The sequence below is a fragment of the Aotus nancymaae genome, unplaced genomic scaffold, assembly GCF_030222135.1.
Source record: "Aotus nancymaae isolate 86718 unplaced genomic scaffold, 86718_ANA_hifiasm-v0.15.2.pri h1tg000038l, whole genome shotgun sequence".
Classification (NCBI taxonomy): Eukaryota; Metazoa; Chordata; class Mammalia; order Primates; family Aotidae; genus Aotus; species Aotus nancymaae.
The window spans coordinates 6763056-6778959 of record NW_026988452.1 but is presented as its reverse complement, the minus strand read 5'-3'; the positions used below and the strand labels follow the sequence as shown (position 1 = coordinate 6778959).

Below are 15904 nucleotides of genomic sequence, written 5' to 3'. Positions count from 1 at the left end.
ATAATTTCTAAATTACAGATGCAATTATTTGTGGTATGTTTGTGCAACACATGCTTTGTATCAAGTTCAGGTAAAGATCTTTTTAAACTTAAACAGAAGATTCCCTTTCTACAATGTGGAGAACTGGACATTCAGAAGAATTTTTCCTAGTTTAGCATTCCTAAAACAACGCTAAGATAACTAGTTTTTTAAAAATTCTAGTTAATGCATGCCTGAGCTGGCAGCAAATAAGGCAATTCCTTAGAGTCTAGGAATGACAATAAAACATGAATTCAGAGATATAAGCATGTAAAGGCCAATGTTTACTGCGCACATCCCTAGGACCTTAGCGTGGGAAATAAGAGGCCTCATTAATGAACAATAGAGGATAAAATGGGGAATGGCCTGGGTATTCGGTTGCATGAAAGGCCCTTCTGAAAAATATTAATACCCCAAAAGATACCCTAGGATCACTGGACAAAAAGAATTCCCTGCAGAGGAATATGCTATGTTAGCCTTAACTCAGATGGAGAAGAAAGGAAACAAAAAAGTAGGGAGGAGAGAGAAAGAAAGACAGGTGAAGGAAAGAGAGGGAGGGAGGGAAGAAAGGATAGAGAAGAGGAAAGAAAGAAACAAAGTCTTCTTCTTCTTTCTTCCTGGGTTTTAGGGCCTGAATTCATACTAGCTTTATGAGCAAATATGAAATTTTAGTTTCATTTAGCTTAAAGTGGCCCAGGTGCAGTAACATCACCAGGCATTTGGCAGAAACAAATGTAAACCCTCTCTAGAGGAAGAAAATTTTAAACCAGAGCTCAAAACTTCCCACAAATGAACTTTCAAAGAACATAAGCTAACAATCAACACTCACAAAGCACATGAGAAAATGAACCATCATGAGTAAATATTAGCAGAAGCAACCAATTTTATGGTCAGATTTTCAAGACTCTACATGTTAGAATTACCAAATGAAGAAATAGATGACTATATAGTTGCGTACATTTAATATGTTAAAACTGAACTAGAAAACATAACAAAGGAATAAGAGACTATCAAAAGTAAACAGGTAAACCTGAGGAAAATCAAATAGAACTTCTAGAATTTTTTTGAAGTAGAAATTTGATTGATGGGTTTAACAGCATATTAGGCATAAAGAAAGAATTCGTTCCCTAAAATATAGATACAAAGAAATAGTAGGATATAGTCAGGAAGACAAAGCAGTGGAATTTGTGAGAGTTAAAGTGACATGGAAGATGAATAAGTCCAACATGCCATCTAACTGACAATTTAGAAGTACATAAAGAGAGAATGGGGCCCCAGGCACAGTTGCTCACGCCTGTAATCTCACCACTTTGGGAAGCCGAGGTGGGAGAATTGCTTGAGCCCAGGAGTTTGAGACCAGCTTGGGAAATATGGTAAAAACTCCATCTTTACAAAAAATACAAAAATTAGCCAGGCGTGATGGTACCCGTGTGTAACCCCAGCTAGCTGGGAGGCTGAGGTAGAAGAATTGTTTGAGCCTGGGAGGTTGAGGCTACAGTGAGCCATGATTATGCCACTTTACTCCAGACCGGGAGAGCACAAGACCTTGTCTCAAAAAGAGAGAGAGACAAAGAGAGAATGCTAGAGAGACAATATTTAAGAACATACTTGTGGAGAATTTTCCAGAATTGATTAAAGACACTATTCCTCAAATTTAGAAATCTATACCTAGACATATGTTAGTGAAACTGCAGAATTTCAGAGATGAAAGAAAACTTTATAAAATCCAGTTCAAAAGACAGGTTACATATAAAGAAATGAAAATTAGACTTACTTCTTACAAATTACAATAGAAGTGAAATAACAGTAGAGTGATATCTTCAGTTTGTGGAAAGAAAAGTACCTAGAATTGCAAATGAAGCAAAACTATCTTTCGATAATACATTTTTCAGACAAAAACTGCATTTACAGTTCAATTAAGAAACACCAATATTCAAAACATTTTAAAAAGATGTACTTCAAAGAGAAACATACGACCTCAATGGCAAGACTGAAAAGTAAGAAGAAATAAAGAGCAAAGAAAGTGGTAAACGTGTGGTTAAATCTAAGCAAACACTGGATACATTGTTTAAATTACGTTTTTTAAAAGTTGTTAATAAAATATTAGCTAAAATGCTGACTTTATGTGGGAAGTGGGCATTCAAAGATTCATGTGTTGCTTGAGAGGAGATTAAATATATTATTTCACTTTTGATTTTGTTAAAACATAACTCCTAAAATTTCTAAGATGACTGCTAAAGGAATAAAAAAATAGATTCAACCTTCCAAACCAGAAAGGGAATCAAATGGAATGATGAGGAGGAGAAAAAAAATCAATTCAAAACAAAAAAAATGAAGGGATGGAAAGTGGCAAAATAGAAGAAAAAGCATAGAAAATTTGGGACAAATACAAAAGAAAATGTTAGGCAGGAATCCCAATTTATCAGTAATCAAAATAAATGTAAACCGATTTAAGCACTCTAGATAAAAGATAACGTTTTTCAGACTAGATTTTTTAAATGACCTATATACTTCTTACGAATATCTAAAACATAAGGATATTGAAGTTAAAAAACAAAGGGTTTTTTTTTTTTAACTTTCTGCAGGGGGGGAAAGAAAAACATAGGCAGATTTCAGATCTAGAAACAAAGGGGCAACCACAGGCAAATATTAAGCAAAAAAATTATATAGCTGTATTAATGTGTGAAAATTGACTTTAAGACCAAGAAAGCATTACAGAGTTTAAAAGTGTTATTTACATGGTCATGTTCACTTCATCAGAAGATATGAATTCTACACTTGTGTATACCTAATACGTAGCCTGAAAAATGATAGAAACTCAAGGAGAAATTGACAAAAATTATTCCGAATTAGTGAGTGATTTTAAGATGCCTCTCAGTTATTGGCAAATCAGATAGACAAAAAGATTCTGTACAGATGTAGAGGAGTTGATGACACATTTGACAATCTTAATCTAATTGACCTAAAAAGGACATTCCATGTAACAAGTAGAAGAGTCACATTCCTTTTAAGAACACATGTGGTCCATACACACCATAGAATACTATGCAGCCATAAAAAGGAATGAGATCATGTCCTTTGCAGGAACATGGTTGGAGCTGGAAGCCATTACCCTCAACAAACCAACACAGGAACAGAAAACCAAACACCACATGTTCTCACTTATAAGTAGGAGCTGAACAATGAGAACACATGGACCCAGGGAGGGGAAGAACACACACTGGGGCCTGTTAGGGGAGTGGTGTAGGGGAGGGAGAGTATTAGGAAAAATAGCTAATGAATGCTGGGCTTAATGCCTAGGTGATGGGTTAATAGGTACAGCAAACCACCATGGCACATGCTTACATGTGTGACAAATCTGCACATGTACCCCTGAACTTAAATTAATTTTAAAAAAGAACACATGGAATGATTTAAAATACTGATCACTCACTTGGTCATAAAGCAAATTTCATTAATTTCACAGAATTATTATGTAGAATACAACTTTGTGACCACAGTGCAAGTAAGGTAGAAATCAATAGTCAAAAGATAACTAGGAAAAACAATAGCTCGTGAAACAAAAACACTTCTAAAATGTTTATAGCTTGGCTGGGCATGGTGGCTCACACCTGTAATCCCAATACTTTGGGAGGCCAACGTGGGAGGATCATTTGAGGCTAGGATTTCAAGGCCAGCTTAGGCAATTTAGGGAGACTCTGTCTCTACACAAAACTTAAAATAATTAGCCAGGCAGGGTGGCACATATCTATGGTCCAGCAACTCTGAAAGCCTAGGGGGAAGAATCACTTGAACCTGGAAGATTGAGGCTGCAGTGAGCTGTAATTGTGCCACTCCACTCCAGCCCGGGCGACAGAGCAAGACCCTGTCTCAGAAACAAAGCAAAAAAACAAAACCAAAAAAAAAATCGTATGTTAAAGGAATTCATAATAAAGATTGGAATATATTTCAAGTTAAATAAGAATGAAAACATATCAAAACAACACATATCAAAAATGCTAAAGTTGGGATTTGAGTAGTTAGCTTTAAAATGATGGTTAAAAAATAAGAAAGTCTGAAAAGTAATAATCTAAGCGCTATACTTAAGAAGTCAGAAAATAAAACAGAATTAACAAAAAATCAGAAGGCAATAATAAAGACGAGAAGAAATTATTAAATTACAAAGATAGATCAATAAATCTTGAGTGTTTTTTAAACAAAACTACAAACTCTAATGATTTTTTAAGATAAAAGAGATTTTTGTTTTATTGAACCAAAAATCAATACAAAAAAGGGAAACATAACAGAGATTGAAAAGAAAACCAGAGAATTTTATAACCAACTGAATGCCAATGTATTTTAAAACATTTTTTAAATGGGCAGACATAAAGAAAGATATCAATGATTAAAGCGTGACTCAAGAAGAAATAGTAATAGGAAACATAAATTTGTTTACACGTATATAAGCTGAATCAATATTTTAAATTTACACTATGACAATGCCAGGCCTTAACAACTTTCCAAGTAAATTCTACCAAACATTTAAGGAAGAGGAAATTTTCAGATTACACAAGCTCTTTCAGAGAAACAAGAAGTAGCAAGGAAGGACAGCAGCATTCTCCAACTCAGTTTATCAGGCTAGGATTACACTGACTTTAAACCCAAACAAGGATGACATGGAAAAGAAAAATCACTGGCTGGTCTTTCTCTTGAATACTGATGCAGAGATCTCAAGCAAAATCTTAGTAAACTGAACCTATAAAGTAGTTCTAAAAGACATTATATAATTACCAAGTTGAACTTATTCCAGGGATGCAAATTTGGGTTCACATCAGGTAATCCAGTAATGTAACTTGCTGCATTACTAGGTTAAAAAAATAGTATCTAACTAAAAAACACAGTGGTCTTGGGTCTTACAGGTCTGCAAGGTAAAAAACAAAAGACAGCATGTAGGATAGGAAAAGAAGAAAGCTCTTTGGGAATGTGGTAAGAACTAAAGGTTCATTTTGCTTCTGTAGCATTAGAAACTATAACTACATAATAGACATATTCTTTGAATACTTGTTATGGGTGAAATAAACAACCAAATTATTTTTCATGAAATAATTTAAAGCACCAAAAGTAAAAGGTATATGATATGTTTTTGATAGTTACCTTTCTCTTCTCTCCTTCTTTTAAATCAAAGTTTTAGAAGTGGTTGGAACAGGTTTTAAAAATTATTTTTGCACCCTTCCATTTCTGCTAGCAACCATATATCTGAAAACATATTTTAGGTTACTTCAAATATTTTTCAGCAAAGTTTACAAAGATGGTACACATTTTGAGCCAGTTGGCCAGAGAGAGATTCAGTACAAAAACTAAAACAATGTGAAGTTACAAAATTGTAAAGTCAATCCACACCGAACATTGTGTGTGCACTTTATGTAGATGCCGTTTTAGTCCATATCAGGAATTTTCTAGGAAGATTCTCTTTACATTCCCATTCAAATATTTAATATTCTTTTCCAGGTGTCCAGTTTTATACTTAGGCAATCAGGTGTTTACAGTAGGATTTCGGACAGTCACACAGTACCAGAAAAAGGTTTTGTTAATCTGTACTCTTTTTAGACTGGTAAACATCAAGCTGAGTGGCCAAATATTGAAGCAAATGAGATTCATAGAACAGGGCTTCGTTTTCTGGTTACTTACAAACCAGAGCTCCACCAGTGACTGCATATTGGCTTCCTAGGGATAATGGAATTGCATCCATAAACTCTGGAACTACAAGCCATGGAGAATAGATACTTGATAAGCATTACTACATTTGCAGAGGCTCTTGTTCTGAAACACGTTTTCTATATCATTGTTGTTGAGGCTATTTTAAGAACAGTAAAGGCCATCAGTGCACTAATGAAATAGGTTTCAGAGCTTTTTGTGGTGTTCCCCTCCCTCTGCTGACATTTCCTTGATAATCTGAAGGCAAATCAAAGAGAAGAATAAAGCAGCAATGTATAATCTTAAAATTTCAAGTCATCTAACCAGTAGAGTAATTTAGACAACAAAGCTTTATTATATAAACTTGGAAATATTTACCACATTTTTGTTTAAGGAAAATACACATAGCTAGAATGATAAAGCTATGCCATTAGTCATGGAGGTAGGTTACGCTGACCAAACTAGATAAGGCAGAAGTCCCATTATCCATCAGAGACCTCCCACAGCTGGGTATGTGGACAATGAAAACTGCTGCTCATTTTGTTTTTTTGTTTTTGTTTTTTGTTTTTTGTTTTAGATGGAGTCTCGCTGTGTTGCCCAGGCTGGAATGCAGTGGTGCGATCACAGCTCACTGCAACCTCCGCCTTCCACCAGCCTCAAGCGGTTCTCCTGCCTCACCCTCCCAAGTAGCTGGGATTACAGACATGTGCCACCACACTCAGCTAATTTTTGTATTTTAGTAGAAATGGGGTTTCACCAAGTTGGCCACGCTGGTCTTAAACTCTCAAGTGATCTGCCCGCCTTGGCCTCCCAAAGTCTCAGATTACAAGCACAAGCCACCATGCCCGGCCTTCCTGCCCATTTTGTGAAGGCTTGACCACTATCAAAGGCTGCAGAGTGGATACTTAAATACAAGAGGAAGAAAATTATACTTCCCAAGAATAAACTAAAAGAAAAACCAAATAATAGCCCCAGTGCATTGACAATAAGAAATCAAGGAAATATTTTGAAGTTTAAAGCTTAAATAGAATGTAGATATTTTCAATAAAGTAGAATCAAGATATTGAATATAGATTAAGGAATCATATTTAGATGAGGCAGCTCAAATAAAACTAAATTGGACTACGCCTCACCCACCAACCCATCAACAAGCAGTTTGATGCATTCGACAAAGACGGATGCTCCTGAGAAGGACACTACCAAATGAGATCAAATATGAGCACACTATTGCCAATAATTATAAGGGGCAAGTGCCAACCAGGCATGTGCAAAAGTTGTGGGAACACAGAGAAGGTGGTGCAGAACGCTGCATGGGGAGGTGGGAGAAGTGTCACATGGAAGATGACCTGAAAGCTGGGTCACAGAGGGTGAGGAACAGGCAATAAGCAGTAAAGTGAAGCGAAGCTGTGGTACTTAGAGTAAATAAAGCCATCTTTCAGACATACATTTTTTTAAATGGTGACTAGATTCATAAAGCACCTGCTCTCTCTTTTCTCCTTCAGTGTTTACATATCCGGAAAATGGCACTGATGATTTCAGAGATCCAGCAAAGAACATAAACCACCAGGTATTTACAGATGTCACAGAAGACAAGTCAGACAGGTGTCCTTAGATAGAACCCAAGTGGGTCATGAAATCAATTTAGTGGGTCCAGACCAGCATCTTTAGAGAAAAGAATAACCTAGCACAATGTACCATGGCATGGAATAAACATAAAAGGTAAAAGAGCAAGCATTGCACTGTACACCTTTTGTTTCTGTTATATAAAAGATTATAGAATTATATATTATCACTGTATTTTATAGCATATAAGTATATATATTTTATATGTTCATTTATATATGTAAAATTAAGACAGACTAGAATAACATTATATAATGTACCTGAACTTTGAAGAGGAGAGTTAAAGATAGCTAAAAATGACATAGTTAAATACAGCTTTTGTGTATGTTTTCTATAAATTAATAGCATGCATTTATTATATTACTATATAGTTATATTATGCAACTATATATGACATAATATATAATTTTAACTTCTTTATTATAAAGTGTAAATGTTTTATAGCATTAACATTTATTTGGTTAGTAATAATAGCTAATATTTATATGACACTTACAAGAGTTTTTTATCATCTCTAAATTAGGGACAACAATACAGAGTTGTTGTTAAGTTCAAGTATGTTAATGCGTGTAACCTAATGCCTGGCACACAACAAACTATCTAAACGGCAGCTTTTATTGTCATTATTACAAGGTTTCATAGCTGATAGATGGTGGTACCATAATGTAAACTATATCAGTCTAATGCCAAAACCTGTGCTTTTTTCTCAACATATATGAACTAATTGCCAGATGACTATACCTGGTTCCCTTTTGATATCCTAGATACCAACTTTTTGGCTAACTGATAAACAATTAATTTTAGGAAGCAAGAGTTATGCACTACTATTCATGTGTCCCTCATTCTTTAGAGAGAATATTCCAATTTCTGAAGTCTAACTTGTATCATTTTTCATGAACAAGTATATTATCAAAGAAAATTTATTTGAGGAAAATGGCAATATTTCTGGCAAACAGTTCCAAGTAATTGTTTTCAAGTTGTTTATAGTGAAACCAACCGCAGTTAAGAAATTAATAATAAATGCAGGGTTGAAAGAAAATCTTTAGTAATGGTTAGACATTTTAACACTTAAGGTCTATACACTGAAATTACACTGAAATAACTACTCCATTTCCTGTTTCTTTCTTTCCTCTCTCAATTTCTTTCATCTTCCTTTTCTCATTTTTCTTTTATTTTCTCTTTCAGGGATCTCTTTCCAAAGACCCATTACAGATGAACACCTACGTTGCCTTGTACAAATTTGTACCACAGGAGAATGAAGATTTGGAAATGAGGTAAAAACCTTTTGTAAAGAAAAAAAAACAATAAAATTTTAAAGTCAGTCTTTCTTCATGTGAAAAAGTAATTCCATTTGTGCCCCCGCTAATGCTTTAGAGCAGTGATTCTCAAACTTTAGCATACATCTAATGACCTGCAGGGCTGGTTAACACAGGCCGTCCCCAGAGTTTCTGATTCATCAGGTCTGAGGCAGGACCGAAGAAGCTGCATTCCAAGGAGTTCCCAGGTGGCACTGATGATGCTGGCCTAGGACTACACTTTGGGAAGCATCACTTTAGTACATGCTTAACAGAACTGCTAATGGGAGTTTTCATGAAGGTTGAACATTAAATGCACTTGGTATCCTGTGGGGTCCAATAGGGAATCAAAAAATATATTTAATCAAAGATCAGATGGTTGTAGATCTGCGGCATTATTTCTGAGGTTTCTGTTCTGTTTCATTGGTTTATATCTCTGTTTTGGTACCAGTACTGTGCTGTTTTGGTTACTGTAGCCTTGTAGTATAGTTTGAAGTCAGGTAGTGCGATGCCTCCAGCTTTGTTATTTTTGCTGAGGATTGTCTTGGCTATACAGACTATGAAATTTAAAGTCTGTGAAGAAGGTAAATGGTAGCTTGATGGGGATACCACTGAATCTATAAATTACTTTGGGCAGTATGGCCATTTTCACAATATCAATTCTTGCTATCCATGAGCATGGAGTGTTTTTACATTTGTTTGTGTCCTCTCTTATTTCCTTGAGTAGTGGTTTGTAGTTCCCCTTGAAGAGGTCTTTCATATCCCTTGTAAGTTGTATTCCTAGGTATTTAATTCTCTTTGTAGTAATTGTGAATGAGAGTTTACCCATGATTTGGCTCTCTGTTTGTCTGTTATTGGTGTATAGGAATGCCTGTGAATTTTGCACATTGATTTTACATCCTGAGAATTTGCTGAAGTTGCTTCTCAATTTAAGGAGATTTGGGGCTGAGTTGATGGGGTTTTCTAAATATACAATCATATCCTGTGCAAAAAGAGACAATTTGACTTCCTCTCTTCTTATTTGAATACCCTTTATCTTTTTCTTGCCTGATTTCCCTGGGCAGAAATTCCAATACTATGTTGAATAGGAGTGGTGAGAGAGGGCATCCTTGTCTTATGTCAGTTTTCAAAGGGAATGCTTCCAGCTTTTGCACATCCGGTATGATATTGGCTGTGGGTTTGTCATAAACAGCTATTGTTATTATGAGATACATCTCATTGATACCTAGTTTATTGAGAGTTTTTAGCATGAAGTGGTGTTGAATTTTATCAAAGGCCTTTCTGCATCTATTGAGATAATCCTGTGGTTTTTGTCTTTGATTCTGTTTATGCGATGGATTATGTTTATAGATTTGTGTATGTTGAACCAGCCTTGCATCCCTGGGATGAAGCCGACTTGACCATTGTGGATAAGCTTTTTGATGTACTGCTGGATTTGGTTTGCCCGTATTTTATTGAGGATTTTTGCATTGATGTTCATCAAAAATACTGGCCTGAAATTTTCTTTTTTTGGTTGTGTCTCTGCCAGGTTTTGGTGTCAGGATGATGCTGGCCTCATAAAATGAGTTAGGGAGGAGTCCCTCTTTTTCTATGGTTTGGCATAATTTCAGAAGGAATGCTACCAGCTCCTCTTTGTACCTCTGGTAGAATTCAGCTGTGACTGTCTGGTCCTGGACTTTTTTTTGTTGGTAGGCTATTAATTATTGCCTCAATTTCAGAACTTGTTATTGGTCTATTCAGGGATTCAACCTCTTCCTGGTTTAGTCCTGGGAGGGTGCATGTGTCCAGGAATTTATCCATTTCTTCTAGATTTTCTAATTTTTGGAAAGAGGTATTCTTTGATGGTAGTTTGTATTTCTATGGGATCAGTGGTGATATCCCCTTTATCATTTTTATTGTGTCTATTTGATTCTTCTCTCTTTTCTTCTTTATTAGTCTGACTAGCAGTCTATATATTTTGTTAATCTTTCCAAATAACCAGCTCCTGGATTCATTGATTTTTTGAAGGGATGTTCATGTCTCTATCTCCTTCATTTCTGCTCTGATCTTAGCTATTTCTTGTCTTCTGCTAGCTTTTGAACTTACTTGCTCTTGTTTCTCTAGTTCTTTTAATTGTGATGTTACTGTGTCAATTTTAGATCTTTCCCGCTTTCTTCTGTAGGCATTTAGTGCTATAAATTTCTCTCTAAACAACTCCTTTAGTTGTGTCCCAGAGATTCTAGTATACTGTGCCTTTGTTCTCATTGATTTCAAAGAACTTACTTATTTCTGCTTTAATTTCATTACTTACCCAGCAGTCATTCAGAAGCAGGTTGTTCAGTTTCCACATAGTTGTGTGATTTTGAGTGAGTTTCTTAATGCTGAGTTCTAATTTTATTGCACTGTGGTCTGAGAGACTGTTTGTTATTATTTCCATTCTTTTGCATTTGCTGTGGAGTGATTTACTTCCAATTATGTGGTCAATTTTAGAGTATGTGTGATGTGGTGCTGGGAAGAATGTATATTCTGTGGATTTGCGGTGGAGATTTCTGTAAATGTCTATTAGGTCCACGTGGTCCAGAGCTGAGTTCAAGTCCTGACTATCCTTGTTGATTTTCTGTATCGTTGATCGGTCTAATATTGACAGTGGGATGTTAAAGTCTCCCATTATTATTGTGTGGGAGTCTAAGTCTCTTTGTAGGTCTTTAAGAACTTGCATTACGAATCTGGGTGCTCCTGTGTTGGGTGCATATATATTTGGGATAGTTAGCTCTTCTTGTTGCATTGACCCCTGTACCATTATATAATGCCCTTCTTTGTCTCTTTTGATCTTTGTTGGTTTAAAGTCTGTTTTATCAGAGACTAGGATTGCAACCCCTGCTTTTTTTTTTTTTTTTTTTTTTTTTGCTTTCCATTCACTTGGTAAATATTCCTCCATCCCTTTATTTTGAGCCTATGTGTGTCTTTGCATGTGAGATGGGTCTTCTGAATATACCACACTGATGGGTCTTGACTCTACCCAATTTGCCAGTCTGTGTCTTTTAACTGGGGCATTTAGCCCATTTATATTTAAGGTTAATATTGTTATGTGTGAATTTGATCCTATCATTACGATGCTAGCTGGTTGTTTTGCCTGTTAATTGATGCAGTTTCTTCACAGTGTCGATGGTCTTTACGATTTGGTATGTTTTTGCAGTGGCTGGTACTGGTTGTGTCTTTCCATATTTAGTGCTTCCTTCAGGAGCTCTTTTAAGGCAGGCCTGGTGGTGATGAAATCTCTCCACATTTGCTTGTCGGTAAAGGATTTTATTTCTCCTTCACTTATGAAGCTTAGTTCACTGGATATGAAATTCTGGGTTGAAGATTCTTTAATAATGTTGAATATTGGCCCCCACTCTCTTCTGGCTTGTAGGGTTTCTTCACAGAGATCCGCTGTTAGTCTGATGCGTTTCCCTTTGTGGGTAACCTATCCTTTCTCTCTGGCTGCCCTTAACATTTTTTTCCTTCATTTCAACCTTGGTGAATCTGATGATTATGTGTTTTAGAGTTGCTCTTCTCGAGTAGTATCTTTGTGGTGTTTTCTGTGTTTTCTGAATTTGAATGCTGGCTTGTCTTGCTGCTTTGGGGAACTTCTCCTGGATAATATCCTGAAGAGTGTTTTCATCTTAGTTCCATTCACCCCATCACTTTCAGGTACACGAATCAAACATAGGTTTGGTCTTTTCACATAGTCCCATATTTCTTAAATGACTTTGTTCATCCCTTTCATTCTTTTTTTTTTCTAATATTGTCTTCATGCTTTATTTCATTATGTTGATCTTCAATCTCTGACATCCTTTCTTCTGCTTGATTGACAAAAACAAGCAATGGGTAAAGGATTCCCTACCTAATATATGGTGTTGGGAAAACTGGCTAGCCATATGCAGAAAGCTTAAACTGGATCCCTTTCTTGAACCTGATATAAAAATTAATGCAATATGTATTAAAGACTTAAACATAAGACCTGAAATCTAAAAACTGTAGAAGAAAACCTAGGCAGTACAGTACCATTCAGGACACAGGCATGGGCAATGACTTCATGACTAAAACACCAAAAGCAATGGCAACAAAAGCCAAATTTGACAAATGGGATCTAATTAAACTAAAGCACTTCTGCACAGCAAAAGAAACTATCATCAGAGTGAACAGGCAATCTACAGAATGGGAGAAAACTTTTGCAATCTATCCATCTGACAAAGGGCTAATATCCAGAATCTACAAGGAATTTAAACAAACTTACAAAACAAATAAGCCCATTAAGAAATGGGTGAAGGATATGAACAGACACTTCTCAAAAGAAGACATTTATATGGCCAACAAACGTGAAAAAAAGCTCATCATCACTGGTCATTAGAGAAATGCAAATCAAACCATAATGAGATACCATCTCATGATTAGAATGGCAATCATTAAAAAGTCAAGAAACAAGAGATGCTGAAGAGGATGTGGAGAAATAGAAATGCTTTTACACTGTTGATAGGTGTGTAAATTAGTTTAACTATTGTGGAAGACAGTGTGGCAATTCTTCAAGGATCTAAACCCAGAAATACCATTTGACCCAGCAATCCCATTACTGGGTATACACCCAAAGGAATATAAATCATTCTACTATAAAGACACATGCATATATATGTTTATTGCAGCACTATCCACAATAGCAAAGACTTGGAACCAAACCAAATGCCCATCAATGACAGACTGGATAAAGAAAATGTGGCACATATACACCATGGAATACTATGCAGCCATAAAAAAGGATGAGTTTGTGTCCCTTGCAGGGACATAGATGAAGCTAGAAAGCATTATTCTCAGCAAACTAACACAAAAACAGAAAATCGAACACAGCACGTTCTCATTCATAAGTGGGAGTTGAACAATGAGAACACATGGACACAGGAAAGGGAACATTACAAACCAGGGCCTGTCGGAGGTGAGGGGGTAGGAGAGGGACAGCATTAGGAGAAATACCTAATGTAGATGACAGGTTGATGAGTGCGGCAAATCATCATGGCACATGTATACCTATGTAACAAACCTGCACATTCTGCACATGTATCCCAGAACTTAAATTATTATATATATATATATATATATATATATATATATATATAGCCAATTAATGTTGAGGGAAAAATCAAACTAAAACTATCAGAGTCAACTAGGAACTATCCACTTAGTGGTAACTGAAATACTAGAGAGAATAGATGAGTCTTGTGACCTTCTCAAAATCTAAACCATTCTCTTACCATAGCTTGAGGTTCCTCATGTTTCAGCGATTGTTGAGCTAGAGTCAATTCTGGGTTCACATCCTCCTTGTTGTGTGACCTTAAGCAATTTATAAACGTCTCATTACTCTGATTTTCTTATTTCTAAAAGAATAATAATGACCTCTTTCCCTTAAGGTGTTTGGTGAGACTAAAATGATAGAAAGGAAATTAAACACATAGTGTCTATAATCATAAACACTCACTAACGAGTATTTATCAAAGTTTTTATAATGTGGTGTTCACTGGCCTATCCCAAGAAAAAGACTTCTGCTTCCATGCATTCATGACCCCAAAACATGAGCAATCTCATGATTGGGCTCTCTGTGTTTTCCCATCCTACAGCGGAATAGAAAAGGCTACTTTCCCAGTCAAATGGGCCCTTGGAGATTGGCTCTTTCCTCTTCTAAAGAAAAAAAGTGGGGAGATAAGTTAGCACTCAAATCAAAACTATTTAATTGCCAGTGCACTGGGATAATGGCCTCCATTTGGAGGTAGATGCCACTTGTCTGAATGCTGTGCCGGCCAAATTATCAATTACCAGTTACTCTCTTCACATGGCCTCTGGGAAAGCCTTGCCTCTCCATGCTGGAGCTACCTGGGCTCCCCCAAATCTTCAGGTTTGTGTTATTTTTCAGGCATGGTTCACCACCTCGGTGAAATCTCCCTTCTCCTCTTCATTTTCTCCAAACTCCTTAAATTGGTGAGAGCCACTGAAGGGCATCAGTTAGACCCTGTTTCCCAGGTTCCATATGCCATCAGGATCAGTTCCAGCAGCTCTGCCACACCTCATGGTGGATTTAATATCCAGCAAGACATCATAGCGGATTTATTTATCCTGCTGGAGTCTCACAACTCCTCCTGGCTCACACCCTGGAGTCAACTCTGTTTCAGAATTAGTGTGAGATCTGCTGTTAGGTGATTCTTAGGTCTTTCCAGAGCAAAGTTTGGGGCCTGAGTCCTGGCTCCTTCGATTTGTACAGACAATTAAACTATTGTACATCTGAGTTTTCTCCATTGCTGAGTAAAATCGTCATGATGAACTCCCTGGCTGAAGTTGTAAACATTACCTGAACAGTTCTGGCATCACCAGTGGGAGAGGAGGAGGCAGCCTTTTTCAAGAGAAGCCCTGTTCTGTTAGAGATATGACAAGCCCTGTGAGCCAGAGCAGAGCCTGTCTAGGATTCATTGCTGGGATGAAGCCATGCCTTCACCGGACGACCCGCAATTAACTATCTGCTGATGAAGACAAGGATGACATATATTTACTTTGCAATAAGTACACCATATTGGGTCCTTTTTGAGATTGTCAGTTGGGTGTGTAACATTTAAGATTTAACAGCTTTCTATTATAGAAGTCCTACAGCTTTGTATTAGATTATTCTGAAATCATAACTTTCTTCAAAAAAAAAAAAAAAAGCAATTTCAGAAAAATACAGAATGTTACTGGGATACTGAGGAATGATGTCTAGCTGCCTGTGGTGGTCGTCACTCTGCGTGCTTGTTTTAGTTGGTTGCAGGCCATTAGAAGTCAAGTTGTCTGGTCACGAATGAAACGTTTACAGTCTGCCTGAAGGCAGTCAGGACTATCCATTCCCAGGAATGAAATGTCTGCATTACATGGACTTCAAGATTGGAGTGATAAATCACACTTACTTTTTTTTTTTTTTTTTTGCCAAGAGATTGTAGGTTCCCATTTTAAAAGCCAGGCACCGGATTTAGAATGTATAAGGCAATGCTTTGGGGATTCAGCATAACTCCTTGAATGAACTGGAGCTTTGTGAATTATTTTTTTCTCCTCAGATCATAAGGTAGAAAAAAATTCCTTTTAAGACAATAGCATTCTTATCCACCTGCATTCTGATCCAGGGGAGCACACTGGGTATTGTCCTCAGGATAGAGAACAAGGGAGTGAGGGTACAGGAAATGTGGGGAGTGTGAGCCTGAGGACAAAGACACCCAGCTGGCAAGTCAGCAGTTGTCAGTCAGAGCAAATGAATCACCACATCACAA

General features: G+C 36.6%; 1 protein-coding gene across 2 annotated transcripts in view; it reads left to right on the top strand.

The window, feature by feature from the left end:
* The window catches only part of STAC (SH3 and cysteine rich domain), a 150763-nt gene that overhangs the window by 101232 nt on the left and 33627 nt on the right, over window positions 1-15904 (top strand). For both annotated transcript variants that reach the window (XM_064360068.1, XM_064360067.1), the window contains exons 7-8: window positions 7194-7258; window positions 8500-8588. In XM_064360068.1, coding sequence (XP_064216138.1) covers window positions 7194-7258; window positions 8500-8588 — 154 coding nt within the window. The remainder of the gene's footprint in view (window positions 1-7193; window positions 7259-8499; window positions 8589-15904) is intronic.